Source organism: Cryptomeria japonica, chromosome 2, assembly GCF_030272615.1.
Source record: "Cryptomeria japonica chromosome 2, Sugi_1.0, whole genome shotgun sequence".
NCBI classification, from domain to species: Eukaryota; Viridiplantae; Streptophyta; class Pinopsida; order Cupressales; family Cupressaceae; genus Cryptomeria; species Cryptomeria japonica.
In genome coordinates, this window is record NC_081406.1 from 58,145,475 (window position 1) to 58,163,698 (window position 18,224).

Sequence of the window (18,224 nt, forward strand, 5' to 3'; positions counted from 1 at the left end):
CTATCTACAAGTGGCCTCGTTGCAAGAATATGCTCCTAGGGCCACACCTGTAATAATATCACCCCTGATGACAAACACGTGTATCCCATTTACACTACCTGGTGCAGCTCCCTGTAAAGGTGCGCTAACATACAAGACCCCCATGCAAACCTACGTCCCTATGTAGCCATGTCCTCCAACACCAATCCCCATCCCATAGCTAGTCCCTTCGACCTATGGTCGGGACACAAAAAAACACCAATGAAACCTGCTAAAAGAGAGGGTAAAGGAGTATAATCAAGATCCACAAACTCCTGCCATGGGATCTCATATCCACAAATCTAATCATCCTGGAAGATGTGACGGAGAGCCTTTGTCCCACCTCCTCAGTCTGCTCATATGGCAACAAGGCCCCCACAATCAGAATTCGCTGAATGCGATAACAATCCTCAGGTGTGACTGTTATCCCGCCAGTAGCCAAATGAAAGGTGTTCGTGTCACTATACCACCTCTCCGCCAAAGCTGTCAACAAAACCCAATTAATGATATACCAAGGCATGTCTAGTAAAGAGATCAAACCACGTCTCTATCAGCCTATGACAATCGCAGAATCAATGACCATGGTCGCGGAAATTGCTCTCGTGACTGAAGTACACCAAGTTGTGCTTGCAAAACAACAAATGTCCATCATCAGTTCCCACATCTATCTGATATATCCAATCAAAACAAAATCAACTTGAAACAACGAAGCATCAAATCAAGCACCATATCGAAAATCCAAGCACCATATCGAAAATCAAAGCACCATATCGAAAATCAAGTATCATATCAAGAAATCATATCACAGACTCATAACGCAAGCAATTCAAAATCCATAACGCCAGCATCATATCGAGAAATCATATCAAAGACCCATAACGCAAGCAATTCAAAATCCATAACGCAAGCATCACATCAGGAATCATATCGAAAATCAAGAATCAGAACTCATATCGGACATCAAATTCATTCACAAGGCAAAAATCAAAGATCCACATCAACAGAAAATCAGGATCCTCATTCAAACAATCAATCAGCTTGGCACTTCATAATGAAAGCAATTTAAGTAGACTCTCAATCATTATATCAAGACTCTGACATCATCACAACAGGCAAAACATTGGCTCAAAACCCATCCCAAAACACTCAGCAGGCACCTATCCGCTCCTATGCCATCTACCTCATCTATTCCCCCCGCGACACATTCTTCCAAGTCTTTTCTACCCATTTTTCTTACCCATGCGCCATGCCATCCCTCCCATGCACTAAGCTGCTAACTATGCGCCATCTTTCCTCACCTACACGCTATCCTAGACCCCTACGCGCTATCCTAAACCCCCTACGCACTTACCTATCAACCCTATGCGCTAAAAGACTAAACGCGCTATCCTAAACCTGCGACGCGCTGCAGAATGCACCTCAGAAGCTAACCTAGCTAGGTTACCCCATGCGCTACTGACCTTATCACATGCGCTATTCTAGACCACCTATGTGCTAAAACGACGAATTTGAAAACAAAAAATGAAAAACATGATTAAAATCAACAAAATTAATCAAAAACGTGGCAATATTTAGATGACTTACAGGTGGACCATACGCGGCGGGCCTCCGATATTGACGAACGCTCTCAAATCGGTGAGAAGCATAAAGAACTGGCATTTTCGTCAAAGCTAAGGTGTCACAATCACAAGGAGACAAATGTGCAAATGATAAGAATAGAATCACTTTTTACCTTTTTATAGGGTAAAAGTCAAAAAGGTTAGTAGGTGGGGCATGTATTTTGCTCATTTTCTCACTTTTAACCTTATCAAACATCATTTTTCGGGAGATGAATCAATTACACTGCATTCAACACAGTCGAAATTTCAAAATGCAATTAAAACGCTCATCAAATAAACAATATTTTCAAAATCTTTGATTCATCTCTCGAAGGGGCATCATCAATATCGTTCATCAAATTTGGGGCATCATATCGACATTTCAACACAAACATTATCTCCGACAAAATTTTCTTTCAATTAACATGTGCACACACGTCACTTCAAAGAGGGGCAAAATGTAGACGTATAAAAATGACCACTTTCCTAAGTGAATATTTAATACTCATTTTAACAGCATTCCTCTATTTAATTAAATTCTTCATATTCGTCTATTTAATTAAATGAATTACTCAATTTATTTAAATAAGTTCACCTAAGCCTTTCATAACCTTTAATTAAATAAATCACTTTATTTAATTTAATTTCCTTTTCTCCCATTTACATTTAATTAAATTGATCCTTGCAAGTAAATAAATCTAATTTATTTATTTAAATCCCCCACTTGTATTTATGCAAGTTGCATCTATTTTTGTTGAAATAAAGTAATTTATTTTAATTAAAATTCCCCTCCATCCACTTGCAAAATCCTACATCTCCCACTTGTCTCTCTAAACCCCCTTCTAGATTCTTCTAATCACTTCTAAATTAGCCTAATCCATCTCCTAAATATTGTTACATTCCTAAGCAAAGGGAAGTCACTTCTCAAACCCTCAAAGTCTTTGAAAACCATTAAAGGCTTTATGTCTTCAACAAGTTAACCCTCAAAGTCTTCCTAACCATTAATGGTTAACTCAACCTTCTTAAATGAGTAGAGACTTTCTCTCTAACTCAACCCTCATCTAACCCAAGGGTCTCATCAAGCATTCGTTGCTTTGACCATGGTTATCCCTTTAACCCTTGCACAAGAGTTTATCTTTTGGCTCAAAGGTTTATCCTTTGGATAACCCTAACCTAACCTTAACCCTTACCTACTAAGGTAACCATCATGTCTTCTCAAGCATTTAATGCTTCTTACATCTCCTCTCAAGCAGTCTTTTGTTGACAATTGTCACCATTTCATTGGTGAGAATTGTAAACATGGATTGATAACTTTCAATCCTGACCCTTGTTAAGATTATCCAATCTTGACCATCCATTGCCCTATTTTTCCTATAAATAGAGCTCTCATTCTCTCATTTATATAATCCAAGTCTTTAGTATCAAATTTATATACATTTTGCTAAATATATCTAAGTTTCATGCATCTAATCTATAATCATTTTAATCAAGCATTTAGCCTCTCTTTGAATAGAAATTATCTTAATAAGCATTTTAAGAAACATTTCCATTATCATAGCACACTCATATTAGACTAGTATATCATGTTAGGATAGCTTTTACTAATCTTTTATCTTATCATCATATCCATGCTAGTTTAAATCATATTAGATTTAATATCATGCATAACTAGGAATGCATTCATATTAAGTTGATCAAACATTCCTCATTCTTGGAGTTGTCATTCTTGAAGTCACTTTGCTCAGTGATCTGAGAGTAAAGGCATTGACTTGAGGGACCCTGTGAGATAGAGAACAATGTAACATCCCTTGGAGAGTTGAGCTATTCAATATAGCTCCATAACTTGCACCAAGAGTCCCATTGGTGTGTGGACCCTTTTGAAACCGAATTTTTCGTTTCTTTGCACCACTTTTCCCCCACACAGCTATAATTTTTGCTAACTTTTTTTGAGGATATGAATTTCACTACTCATTTCAAATCATTGGTTATCTCTTATGTTCTCTTATTGATTCAAGTTCAAGTCACCAAGGTGGTATTGGAGCTCTAGCATCTCCAAACTTTAATTGACCATTGAAGAAATGCTCCACGCACATTTACCATGTTGCAAGGTGTGTGCCCTTGGTCTCCTTGTGTTGTGTAGCCCGACACTTGGGTTTGTGACATGGCTTAACCGCCTCCTATGGATTCTATAAGTCTAGTGGTTGTATCAAGCATTAACATGTCGATCTTTTGGTGCAACGACAACCACACTTGTAACAAGTGGTATCAGAGCTTGATCACAGGTTCAAACCCCTCGCGCTAGGAGGGATTGTTGCAAGGTGTGCGCCCTTGGTCTCCTTGTTTTTGTGCAACACAACGCTCGGGTTTGTGACATGGCTTAACCGCCTTCTATGGATTCTATAAGTCTAGTGGTTGTATCGAGCATTAACAAGCTGATCTTTTAGTGCAACAGCAACCACACTTGTAACAGACCAAACTACCACCTTTGCCAACCCCATTACTAAACCCTCCCATTGGTACAATAGATAGCCATTTCGAGTCCGCTCGCCACAATTGAGAAAGCTGGCATTGGGCCACCACACCACCTGTGTTTGCAAGGCAACATTTTGTATGAACCCTCCCTTCTTGATCTTCTATTTGGAATGGGGGTTGGTCCACACCACCATGTCATTCTACATCTTCATAATGGCATGGTGAGCTTCTCTTGATCAAGGGAAATTTCCTATACTCCAACTAGCTATCTCTACCTTAACTTGACTAGATTCTTATTTAGGGGGAAGGCATTATTGCTAATGATGGATGGTAGTGGTAGCCTATGGGCAATGACAAAGATTTACAAGGTAGCAAAAAGTATAATCTTCATGGTCGAAAGCTCTCCTTCTTCCAAAATTGCTCATACAACTTAATATTCATTTTATAATTATGTTAATATAGTAACTTTGACAAATATTTCCCTTGTATAGCATAAGATTGTTGCGTCATAACTTTTTCATGTTTTGAAGCTTCATATCTACTTGTTTTGATCCCAACTCTACAATTATATTCCAGGCATGATCCCATACCCTTTACTTTTAACACGTCTATTTTAATATCATTTTAATATAAAATATATTAAAATTAATAATAATAATAATAACATTTACATATAGGACAAGGAAACTAGCTAGCGAAATAAATCCACATCACATCTAAAACTTTATTGGAGAGGCTTACCAGAAAGGCCAGGCCATCATTATCGCTTTCCAGCTCAACAACCTTTGAATAAATGAAAAAGTTGTTCAAAGCTTTTAATTATTGCCGAAGGGATCTTGACCGTCTATGTTTAGTGATGAACTTATCATAATCAAAAGTCAATAAGGGGTCAATTGGCAGTGGTCCACCAATAATGAAGTTGCTTCATGAAGTTACTTGGCTGACAAGCAGCCAACCAGATGTCCCATGGACTATGGGAATAGTCGTTCTATCCCCGACATTAGCATCTTAGCTTTAGGAGGCAGGTCACGCATAACCTTGGATGTAAGGTTTATTTCAATCCTCTTCAACAAAAGGCAAACTAAAACGTCAAATACCATCGAACCCAAATTTCAGAACAAGGATTTCTTGTTCAAAAGATTTCAATTTGATAAAATTTATATATATATTGCCAACTGAAATCTCTGCCCCTATATTAAGCTCTTTCTGCACTGAAAATTGTATACCACTCTATGGAGATCTCAGATCTAAATGGATATCTTTCTTTTCTATTTTTTGGTAATGAAGAGATTTGAACTCAGCATCATTTAGTGCCTACAACGTGGCTAATACCATTACACCAAGTGTCCTTTTGGCCTATATGGATATCTATCAGGAGCAAGTTCTCAGACATGACATTACAGTAGCATGGAGTGTATCCCTACACCACACTTGGAAATGGCCTAGAAATTTGATCTAATGAATGTTATTAAAAATGAACAAAATGGGTAGGCCACAAAATTGGCTAGGAATTGAGTTTGCAAGAAAAAGAAGAATTTGATCTCTATTAATATCCAAAATTCTTCTTAGTTCCAACATTCACCATTGTCTGCAACTTGTGTAGGAAACTAGACTGACAAATAATTAACAATGCCTGTAGTGCTTAAGCATCTAGCAGACAAAAGGGAAGTGGACTAACGCCTCACACACCTTAGCAAAATTAAGAGAAGTGGTTAGAGCAAAAGCTCATTGATCCCCTACAATTTGTTCTTGTACCCATTGTGTCATCACAGCATGCAATTTAAGATTCACTACAAAATATGCCATTTTTAGAGCACCTCATACGCCTCGCACACCTTAAGCCAAATTGAGGGAAGTGGGCAGAGCAAAAGGTCATTTGATCCCCTACAATTCGTTCTTGTAACAATTGTATCATCACAGAATGCCATTTGAGATTCACTACAAAATATAACATTTTTTAGAGTACAGTCCAGAAACATTCAGCCTTTAAAGGGGAAAATGTGTGCCCAAATATTAAGTAAAACACGCATAGATGCAGGCTACCTTGTTCATTCATTAAATGTCACGATGAATTAGCAAGCACAAGAAAGAAATATATAACTAAATGAAAAACTCAAGACATCCTCGAACCATAATATGAATTGTTAGAAGGAAATCTGCTAAAAATGTTATATGCCACAGTTCTATATTAGAATCTTGAGGGAATAACATAATAGTCAACCTCAGTTCTTCCATGTTTTGATACTGTTACAAATTGTAAATTGTTGTGAATTCATTTATCACTCGAAAGAATTAAGATCTGGTTCTGGCATTGTTTCTCGACCAAAATAATGATACCAGAATAAATCTAAATCATACCAAAAATGAAAGAACTGCTGCCACCACTTGTTAATTTTTATGAAACCACGATAAGTCTGAACCCACAGTTCTCACACCAGCATTATAAAACAAAGAAGGCTATAAGCCTTCAAAATGGCATGTAGAACCTACATGGTATTTTTCATATACATTTCAAATAATGATTCATAAATACGGTCAAGGGAGAGGGTACAATAAGGCATGCGAACCTCAAAGCACATGCAAAAACAAAAAGAGATTCAAGGAGAAGCCTTGAAAGTAAGAGCTTCCAGACAGCTTTTGCCCTAACTACTGGTTATTGCTGATCTTCATCCAAAAAACTTTCAATGCCTCCAAAGCAACCAAAATTGAAGAGCTGATTAGATGAGGTCCAATCATCCATGCCATGAGCAGTATGTTACTTTTGTTGCAAATGTGAATAGTTAACTGTACAATGTTGCCAAAATGCAGGGGGGGCCATTGGGCTGTTCCTGAACCATAGAAATTGGCATTAGCTACTCCATCACGCTTAAATTGATGTTCTGGGTTGCTGCAACTAGCAAATTTTAACTTAACACTAATCTCATCTTGCACTAATCTCATCTTGCTTAAGAAACTATTAATCAATCCATAAAGCAAAAGACTTGATTTTTATAGCATACCAGGTAAGGCAAGCATCAAGAATAACAAGACCCTTGAACATAAATAAGCAGCCATCTATCTCCACGTTGGTTGCTTCACAGCTCTGTAATCCCAGCCTCCTTCAGGCTCCTTTCTCTTCAAAGATTCTACTGGTTCTGGTTGGCGTAAGGTTCTGAAATGCTGCTCATCAATGGAAAAGGGATTCCCAAAAACAGGCATCTGCCTCAATGTGACCCTCTCATCTCTGGCATTTACATCTGTGAGATCTGTTACTGCTTCAGTTCTATATAAATCCCATGCTGCTTCAGGCTCCTTCCTCTTCTGAGAGTCGGATGGGTCTACTGACTGCCGTAGAACTCTGATTTTCTGTTCGAAAGGAAATGTATTAGGGAAAACAGGTGCCTGCCGCATGGCAGTTCTATCTTCTCGAACATCTGCATCAGTATGCTCTGGCCCTGAATTCAAATCAAAACTAGGGCCTGCATTCAAATCTAAGCTTGGTCTAGGCCAGATGCCATTGCTGCTCACTGCAGCTCCAATTTCAGAAAATCCTGGTCTGGAAGGGGATGCATGGATTGCACCAGACGTCAGAAATGGAGGAGCCATTGGAGCATATGAAGCAGAACCTGATGAATCCAAGAAAGATGCTGGAGCTGAAAAGGGTGCAGAAGTAAATCCAACGTTATATTGAGCATATTGAAAAGTAGATGAGTGTGGGATTGGGTAAGGAAGGGCTGAGGCAGTCGACGAGAGAGGCTCAGCCGATGGCCTGCACATCTCAGGGTGGAACGGAGGAATGCTCTGACCTTGTCCTACATTGAAAAAAGTAGGTGACATGGATGCTGAAAAAGGAGTATCTTGCCTCACTTGTCCTAAAGCCGGTATAGGAGGCGAAGTAAATGTGCTGCCAAGTTGATTCCAAGGTGGATGTAAACTGACCATGTCACTGCCCGTTTTGAAACCGGTGAAAGGTAATACACTTCCATAGCCAGAAGCCCATGGATTCCTGCGTGGATCAGCATGATCAGCTGTGGCTGTATCATCCATACCTAGCACAGCATTCAAGTCAAAGTCATGTTTAATGGTCTTGCTTATTTTAGCTGAACTATGCCCCTCAGTATTTACTAATTCTGAAGCCAAAACTGCTCCGTTTTCTTCACTCTCATCAAGGCGGTTGAGATCAAGGTCAAGCCTTGAACTTGATGAATTCTGTGTTGTTTGGTTAGGTTTAATGGCCTCATCTATCGGCTCTTCCTCTGCAATGTTGAGATCAAAATCAAACAAAGGCCGAGCTGGTTTGGAAATTGATGCAGATGGCACATGAGCCGTGGTGCTTTCAGTTGCATTTTGGCAGCTCTCTTGGATCTTTCGGGGCTCAGCTGGGCGAAAAGCACTTGTTGCAGCAGAACCTTTCCAACCCAGCTCACCTTTTCCCTGAAGCACACTCGGAGGTGGAATAATGCCACTCAAGCTAGAAGAATTGACAGGATGAAAAGCAACTGGTGTTATAGGAATAGAAGCAATGGGATAAGAAACTGCAGTGACTGTTTCGTGTGGACTCTCCTCTAAATGAATTCCTTCGTTCAAGTCAAAGCGAAGCTTTCCCGGTGCCTCCAAATAAGAAGATAATTCAGCCTTCACAGTTTCTTTTGGTTCAACAGCAGTGAAGAAAGATGAATTTTGCAGCTGTACAGTATGCATAGGCTTTTTAGATTCATTCGATGAACTTGATTCTCGTAGCCTCTCATCCAAATCTTCAGTGCCCAAATTTTTAATTGGTCTGCCCTCAAATGACGTATAAGTACATGTCTGTTCTGCTTCTTTGTCTTCAGAATAATTCATCTTTTCCTCTTTCACTCCTATGTAGCTTTTTTTATCACCAGCATCATCTTTGTCATCATTCTTCTGATCTATAGATTCACATGTATGCCTTTCAGAGACTGGATTGTCTGTTAATGGCACAGCCTTCTTCTGCCCCAAGCTTGTTGCCATTTTATCATCACTCTCAAGAGAGACTTTCACGTAATTCTCCATTTCTTCCTTCACTTCCGTTACCACCTGCATTGTTGCTTCCTTTGCCACCTGCATTGCTACTTCAATTGCATCTTCGCCAGGGATCTCATATGCAGACTCCTTTGGAGTGCTGTTAGCACAATTTTTCTTTTCACCAGCAGAAGAAGCATCAACCAAGAAGGCAGCACCGCTCTTGGCATGCAATGGTGTTTCCTTCTCCTCAACCCCATTGCCCTCGGGGGCACTGAAATCTTTTGTCACATGCAACGTAACTTCATTTTCATAGCTTCTACTATCGTCTAATGATCTGCCTGACGGAGATCTAGGTCTCGTTTCACTAGGCAAGCAACAAGTTCCTTCAGATTTCCCTCCAGAGGGTTTCGTCTCAGAGGAGTTTCCTTCACTTGTTTTCACATTTTCGTCTGAGTGCCCAAAGTCAGTATCAAGTGCTCCAGCAGAAATTCCCAAATTTGGGGCGCCTTCACCAGAGCCTGGTTTGAGATAATCACAATTCCCCTGAGCATCCTTTGCATCAGCATCTGGAGCTACTTCAATTCTCCCAGAGTTTTCAGTGATACCACTCATAGGTGAATTTTCTGAATCAGTCAAGCAAGCTGTCCTTGCGCCCTGATGCTGATTTTCAGAATCTTTGGCATTCCTTTGTTCCTCAAAGGCTGTTAAAGCAGCATTTGCCTCAATCCTCAGGTTTTCATCTGCAGCAATAGAGGCTAGGAGACTAATCCCCGCATTAATATCCTCAGTCCCACATCCATTTGATCTCGAACCATTATTCTTCGAAGACTCATGAGTCATTTCATTTGCTTGCTGGCCTTCTTGAAATTGGTGGCTTTTCTTATAATCAAGAGTGCAACATTCGGTGGAACTAAATGACATGTAAGATTCAGATGAGTGACAATCCATTTCATTTCTTCTTTTGGGCACATCTGCATGCTTTTCAACATCATCATGTCTGGAAGATGAAGTTTTCATATTGGCGTTCTCTAGAGGAGCATTCTGCAACCTACTCTTTCTGTCTTTCAATTCCAGATTCCTTTCTGCAACGTTTGAAGATGAATCTTTGCTAGAGGGTACTGCCGCATCTGCAAAAGAACTGCTAAGAGAGCTTCTAGCATTATTGGGAATCCTCAAAATGAGTCTTTGATTGTTCCCACCTGCTTCAACCTTCATGGACTCATTTGATATTTTTTCACAGGCAGGTACAACAGTTTTCTTGTCTGTGCCTGCACTGGCGCTTCTAGGAAGTGACTTCCCTATCCCAGCTTCCTTAGACCCAGCATTTACTCCTTTACTAGTTATATGGGACCTTGAATTTCCTCCCTTCGTGGTTCCAGCATTACCGACGGAACCTTTTGAATCTTCTTTCCAGTTGGTTACTGCATTTTTCATAGGTGCAGTTGACCACAGAACACCATTATTTAATGGCTGGTTGGAATTGCTGCTCCTCTCGTCAGGAACAGACACACCATCAGCTTCTCCAGGTGGGCTGTTACTTAATTGCATCCTAGAAGGACTTTCTTTGTTTGAGGCTCCTCCGCTGGTGGAAAGAGCTGCCCCGCCTTTTTTCAAGTACATCGCGGCCTCTCCCATGCTCGAACTGTTGGTAGTGGTGGTATTTTTTACAACGTTACCAAAAGCCCCGGAGCTTCTCAAATTTGCATCCAAAGACCCTCCATTCTTTATGGCACTGGGTGAATCCTTTGGTATTATGGGCTTGTAGGGGCGACAAACATCGTGCTTGGATCCAGTCTTAGCTTCTTCTGATTGCTTCATTTCTGCGTTTACTCTTCTCTTCCAAGCGTCCACCAATTTTTTGGCCTTCCTGTGAATCTTCGAGTCTGCGTGACTTCTTAAATTCTTCACCGATTTACCAGCATTGGAGGTTTTCAACGCATCCAAGTCCACAGGCAGCTTCTCCAAAGCCTGAAGCAGGGTCAAAATCAAATCATCTATGGTCCTATCGTTTTCTTCTGAGAAAACACCGTCTCCAAGTTTTCCCTTGTGGGCATCTTGGAGCCAGTTATTCAATAAAGATAACCCACCCAGGTCGACAAATTTCTTTAAACAATCATCCCTAACTGTAGAACTAATCACAGCCGCAAGAGAGGTTCTCCTCAGTGCAATGTCTTTCAACTTCCTGGAGCTTTTATTCAGATCTTGTAGCATAAGCAAGTACAACCCATCAACAGCAGAAAAGTTGAGAAGACCCCCATCCTTGTCAACAAGGCTGCCGATTTCTGGAGGCTCTGCTGAACGCTTTTTTTTGGATGAATCAACACTCTTGTCACTCCTGTCTCTTTTCTTGGTTCTCCCAGATGCAGAGTATGCAGGACTTGGAGGATGTTCGGGGTTGGACTTCGACCTGCTTAAAGGGCTTGCTGAGCGCCCTCCAGTTTGCACAGATGACTGCATTTCAGGTTCTCTTCCTTAGCTTCACCGAGTACAAATTTGGCAATTCTAGATCCCAGTATCTGATACAAGAAAAACCCAAAAAATTATTAGCAGAATCAATAACCCTTCCTTCAGAAAAACCCATCAAAAATAAAAGTGAGATGTATCATTAGATTATCTTTCACACACTTGCAAAGCAAAGAGATCAAAGAAAATCGTGACCTTGGGCTTAAGAAATTTTGCAAAACAGAGCTATCAAACATGAGATCAGAGAAAGCCATGGCCTTGGTCTTAAAAAAATTTACCATACAGAGCTATCAAATAGATCAAGACAAAATCAGTACCCTGGACGCTAAAACGCTAACGAATAAGATTAACGAAATCTATCAGACTTATTTTTTGTTGTTATATCAGAAAAAGAAAAAAATGTCGAGTCTATCATGCGATGCAAGTTCAATCTATAGTCAAACTATATGCCAAAACTTGGCAAATCCAAATGTCCACAACTATTCTGTAGAAAAGGGAAGATTCATGCCCAAAACCACAAAAATAAAAGAACAAACCAAATCAAACAACATATGATTTTAATTAATCTGCAACGAAGGCAAAGTTAGAGTGCACACCGCGGTGTTTTAATCACACAATTGCAAAAACCCTATCTTTGCCAACGGCTGTGATTTCTGCTTGCAATAATAGGATTAAATTAAAACAGAGAAAGCACCATAGATAGTCCTTACTGCCAGAGATCCATGAGTTTCATAGATGTGAAAAACAGAAAACAACTCCAAACTACAAGAGTTAGCCAAAATTCTGGACAGAAATTGATTAAGCCAAAATTCTGGACAGAAATTGATTAAGCCAAAATTCTGGACAGAAATCGATTAAGATTAGCGCTCAACGAAAACAACAAAAAGGTCAGACCACGACCAGATTTGCAGACCAAGAATCTTCAGAAAACAAACAATCAGAGACAAAAGATTACAGGTTTGATGTGCAAGAAAAGGATAAATTAGGTACACAAAGGTGATTATTCTAAAACATTTCAGGCTTGTTACCGTGGCTTTTTGGCATCCGCTGACATCTTAAGATCTTATGGCACGCTTTCAAAATAAGGACCCATTCTAACCTAGTGTCTAAAGCTCTGATCTATGGCACTTATTTCACAGATTTGCAACAGCCCATGAATAAACACAAAAGGTCGGATCACAGTGATAGGATTCCACATATTTAACCCAGTCAAGGGACATAATAGTGGGGGGCATATGGAGAGCCTCTGCTGCTCTGTCAAAGCAATTACGTTGATTTTATTGGTAAACAGACCAGAGCAAAAGGGGCTTGGCATCCAGCGATTCTGCAACACACAAACAAGAGATCAGCCCTACAAAAATCTCGAAGGTGTTTGACCTCGTAGCCATACAAACCATCACAGCCACGGGAAATGAAAATTGATCCCTAAAACATTATGATTAAACGCACACAAAGAGAAAATAAACTGTGACCATCACTGAAAACACCTACTCGGCGAAACCCACTAAGGAAATCGCTCAGAACGGCCATGTTCAATGAAACCCACAAAGAGATCAAACATGAAAATTGCTCAAAACACCAAAGAACGGCCATGTTCAGGCAAACCCACAAAATCAACCATGTATATCACTCAAAACACATAAAACAGCCATGTTCAACGAAAAACGCAAGGCAATCACCAAGAACAGCAGAGAAAATCCAGATCACAGACACCCACAAGCCAAAGTCGTATTGAAAATCCTCATAAATGGATTCGCCGATCGCTAAGAGCCCAAAAGCTTACAAAACCACACAAAACAAATAGATTAAAAACTAATCCGAACTGTAAAAACCATTTTTTCATTTTTCCTTTCTGAAAGGAATCAAGTTATCACCATGCTATAAGCCTTGACTCCGAATGCTGCTACTCCAGATATCCGCCTCTGTGCTGTTCCAAAAACACCCTCTGATCTAAAACTCATCCCTCAAAAGCCTCTCAGACATCCCAAACCCAAAAAGAGGAGAAAAGTTTGCCTTGCTCCTACAAAAGGGAACGGAATCCCCTCCTCTCCAATCTCAATGACCCCAAATTCGCAATTTCATTCTTCTGACTAATGCATTTGGCCTTTTTCCCTACTTCCAACCACTACACACCCCAGACGAAGAATCTCATGCCTTGATCATCAATTGTCCAGCCATAATGCAATGCACTCACCCAACAAACAAAAACAAAAGACCACGAAAAGAAAAATTCTCTCTTTTCCCCTTCCTCCTCTTTTTGAGGGACCCGGATTTCGATTGACCTCCTTAAAGTTGTCACCATTTTATTATTTCCCCCAGTCAATTTCAGTCCTTTTCCTACACTGGCCATTCATGCATCATCATCTGCAGCTCCCTATCCGGCCTCCCAGCTTAACCGGTGCGCAGGTTAGACCTTGCAGTTTGAAAATCCGTCAGTCAATGTTATCACTAGTAAACAGGATTTTTGTGTCTGCGTGGACCAGATTGTGCTCTGCGGGCCCGCAGGAATATGCTCCAGCATATTCGCAGTCGCCCTCGTGCATATGTGCCTATTGCCTTGTTAAAAATCAAACCGCCCACTCAACATAATAATAATTATCCCACATTCATAGGAAGGACTGGTAAATAAACCCTTGATGTCCGCCCTCTGCTGACCGGTTTCTACTGTTGAATGAAGACTACAAATACTTGGAACGTGCTTAGCCCTACATTTTGTTTTGGATGGGAACATTTGTCAATGAAAGTCTACGAAACTAACACATTTGTAAATTTTGACCATATCTAATGGTGAAGTTTGTAAATTTGATGGAATATTCTAATAAAATTATAAAGCATTTTTTTAGGTTTTATTTTGTTTTTTAATTTATTTTATTGTTTAAATAGTTTACATTTATCTTATTATTAGTCCATATTTCTATGCATCTAATCTATATTTCAAAATTATATTCTTTTATCTTAAATCAATCCATTAATAGGTAGAAGCAATTCATATAATATGGAACTCGTCTTAAATTTTTTAAACTATTGACTCTTCCCTTTCATACTAATCACTAGTAGTCGATTTGATACATATTTATGTCATTATTCATTATGTCTTGGTATTTGAAGATATTTGATTCAACATTTGGGAATCAATCAAACAATCTTAAACCGCTACAAAGAACATCATAGGAACATTTCATTTTGGAACACTAAAAGGAATTAATATGTACATTAAACTATTCACGGTATTGTATATTTGAACCTGTTGTTTTCACGCTCTTGCTAAAAGTTGTAAATTTGGTAAACCAAGGTATTGACTAAGAAGAATGTGAACTCTCGTAATTCAACAACTTTCTTAGATATATTTCAATACCATCAATTCTTATGCAAGTAAGCATTGTCACATCCTATTTAGTTAAGTTGGCTTGATTATTGAATTATTGTGTATTAGTTATTAATAGCAAACGATTAGACAAGATGGTTGGAATGTGTTAAGTGTGTTTTCAAGAATAATTATGATGGTGATACCTAGTTATGTTAGTCTAATAGTAACTAGTTGAATCTCTCAGAGAGAGAAAGAGGGCCTTAGCATGATGGAGTCATATGCGCACATGCGCGCACACTCACACACACACACACTTCACACTTAGAGTCATATAGCTAAGTTGGATAAGATTAGTTTATATATGTATTTTTTTAATCTATATATAGTTGTTTAAGAATGAAATCTAGATGGTTTGGGTCAATATTAGGTCATGAGCTAAAACTTAGAAAGATTATGTTGCTAATTGATATGTATTTATTTGGCATTCCATCAAATTGTGTTTTTTTAGGTGTGCTCGATTAACCACGGGCAATGATTTGCCCTCCCAACCATAGACAGTACCTGATTGTCTCCCCCGAATACTTCTCTTCTAAATTCAGTCTGTTGTAGAATTGTGTATCTTCGATAGTTATGAGTGGAGATTCGATCTCCCTAAAAAAAAATTTCAAGTGACCCTTCACCAAGGGTCATCTATTCTCTGAACAACGCATTTCAATACATAGAGGTGGCGGACTCCCAAGTCGGCCATTCACATGATAAATATAAACTATAATTACAAAAGCAAATCAGCACAAATGTAATTAATACATTAGTGCAAATAAGTGTCCATAACTCAGACCTATAATTGTCTAAGGTCGATAGGTCAATTAGACAAGTATATAAGCTATGTTGGCCATAGAAGGATCCGTCCATAGCTACAAACATCAACACTCCCACTTAGCTAGGGAGGAATCCTTCTCGATATTCGAGTCACATAGAGACATCCACCATGGCTACTCCCAAAGGGTGGGTTCATCATGGCTACTCCCATGAATGGAAATGCAAATTAACACAACCACCATGGCTACTCCCAGAGGGTGGGTCCATCATGGCTACTCCCATGAATGGAAATGCAAATGAGCACAAGTGCCCATCACGGAATCCTCAACGTGATGTCGTCATCGCATCATGATGTTCACCATGGCTACTCCCAGAGGGTGGAACAAGGGCTTTCACCTCAAACTTCTCTCACGGAGAAGAATGCATTAACAAGGGCTTGCACCTCAAACTTCTATCGCAAAGAAGAATGCATTAACAAGGGCTTGCACCTCAAACTTCTCTCGCAAAGAAGAATGCATTAACAAGGGCTTGCACCTCAAACTTATCTCCCAGAGAAGAATGCATTAACAAATCTTTATGATGATGTGGCCCCCTCTAAATCTAATATCAACCTTCTGACCTTCTCATCCAAGGTTGCCTGAAATGGTTTGTCAAACTCCCTCTGAATGTTAATTCCTCCTCTTCGAAGAACCTGATCACAATCTGTATAGACTCTTCCTCTTCGAGAGATGTCTCAACTCAGTCCTTAAGGACAACAAGGGTTGACCCCTCTCTCTCCAATTTGAAGACAATCATCCCTTCAATATTTTAAATTATTAAGGAACTCAATCATGATGAACCAGTAGGTTTAGGGGGCCCTCAGGTAGATCACAGTGTTCTTGACTCAAAAGGAACACTTGTACAACGGTATAATGTGGTGAAGAGAGTATCTCAATTTAAGTCTATGTCTTGTTCTTTTTGGCCTTGTAGTTCGAATTAATCAGCGATACCATTTCATGCTAGGATCGGCACCCATCTTCAGCATCAGTGAAATCAATATCATCCTTATCATTGTTCATGACATCCTTGGAGATCATATCACTTACATACCAGCGCGATAATTAGTATAATCCGATCATGGCATTATTAGAGGTGGTGGCAGAGATTCACATTCTGATTGCATATCATATCGAGTGGACATCTCTGCGATAACAAGGTGACAATATTTATGACATCTGTGACACATATATGCCTCAACATTCCATTTATACCAGAGGTTTATACTCTTGGGGTGGCATCGTGGCACTACAATGAGACATACATTTCATAATAGCATTCTGAGATTGTGATACTATTCACTTGAGATCACGACATATTGGCAATCACCGATCAACATCATCAACACTTTGCAATACCCGCGACCCATACTTGCCCGGGCATTTAGCAATACCAGTGGCGATCAAGTCAGTTTGGAACTACATAATCAAAGATATAATGATCACTAGCCAAATCGGATAATTCATATTTGCAGTCAGCAAACTCATCACAACTACCTCCTGCGACTTGAAATACGATGGCTTCATTGATCTTCATACCCAGCAATCAAATGGTACATCTCCACATCATAATGAACAGGCGATAATACTAACGAATATAGGAAGGATCTCAAGCGATATATATCTCTGCGACACATCATACCAATGTTGCGAAATCACATATCGATAAACAGGTCGGGTGACAATATAGATATTGGTCACACCATTACAAAACATTCATCAATAAGGAATCGGTTCAGTATTTTCTAGAAGACCATACAACACCATCGAGTCAATAATCATTCCAGATAAATTCATCAACATATACATCGCTAGCATTTAGACTCTTTTTGGCCTTAATCAGAGACACGACTCAATACTCAGGAGAATGATATATGGTGAATAGATTGTTTGACGGCATCCTCCTTATATATATTTAGATGCATATTCTATTTGAGACATAACCATATCTTTGGATCTAACACACAAAGTTCATATCCTTTTGCGATTGTGTAACGACAAGTTCACATAATTATGGACTTGCATTTGTATATTGTGGTATCTGCGCTTCCCAATGCAGATACTTATTGTGAGAACACTCATCGTCATTTATATCATTGTCTCTACTCTGCACATTGCTATGATAATTGATTTATGAAAGAACAGGCACAAGATCGAATACACTCTGATACCATGTTGTTTTAGGTGTGCTTGATTAACCATGGGCAATGATTTGCCCTCCCAACCATAGACATGTTGGCCATTTGGTGGAATTGATTATGTGTTGCACTGATGTTTTGTCATTGATGCCAACACTAGCTGTTTGGATGCTTTACCGGCACCCTTCTGGTACCGGTAGGATGAGTGGTTTCTGGTTGATCTAGATCTGGCATGATCTGGTAGGCTCTGGTATAGTTTGGTGATGGAATTGGCTTGTTCATGATACTCATGCTCATATTTGGTCAGTTGGTTTTGGTTTGGTGATCAGATACTATCATGTTTGCTTAGAAGCTTAGTTTCTGGTTCCAGCGAGGGTTTCATCGGCAGAGATTTTTGTGGAGATCTTTG

At 39.5% G+C, this 18,224-nt stretch overlaps 1 protein-coding gene across 3 annotated transcripts; it reads right to left on the reverse strand.

Annotated features, from left to right (window-relative positions):
- Positions 1–6,243: 6,243 nt before the first annotated feature.
- On the reverse strand, positions 6,244–13,910 carry LOC131060512 (uncharacterized). Of its 3 annotated transcripts, none has more exons than XM_057993754.2 (3): positions 13,391–13,910; positions 7,088–11,569; positions 6,244–6,910 (listed from the first exon to the last, which is right to left on the reverse strand). In XM_057993754.2, exon 2 carries the CDS (start codon positions 11,508–11,510, stop codon positions 7,143–7,145), a length of 4,368 nt encoding a protein of 1,455 aa, XP_057849737.1. In that variant the 5' UTR covers positions 11,511–11,569; positions 13,391–13,910; the 3' UTR covers positions 6,244–6,910; positions 7,088–7,142. The 3 variants fall into 3 exon arrangements, with proteins under 3 accessions (XP_057849737.1, XP_057849735.1, XP_057849736.1); XM_057993752.2 differs by having other exon boundaries at positions 6,244–6,916; positions 13,391–13,908; XM_057993753.2 differs by lacking the exon at positions 13,391–13,910 and adding an exon at positions 13,196–13,336 and having other exon boundaries at positions 6,244–6,916.
- Between the last annotated feature and the right edge of the window lie 4,314 nt (positions 13,911–18,224).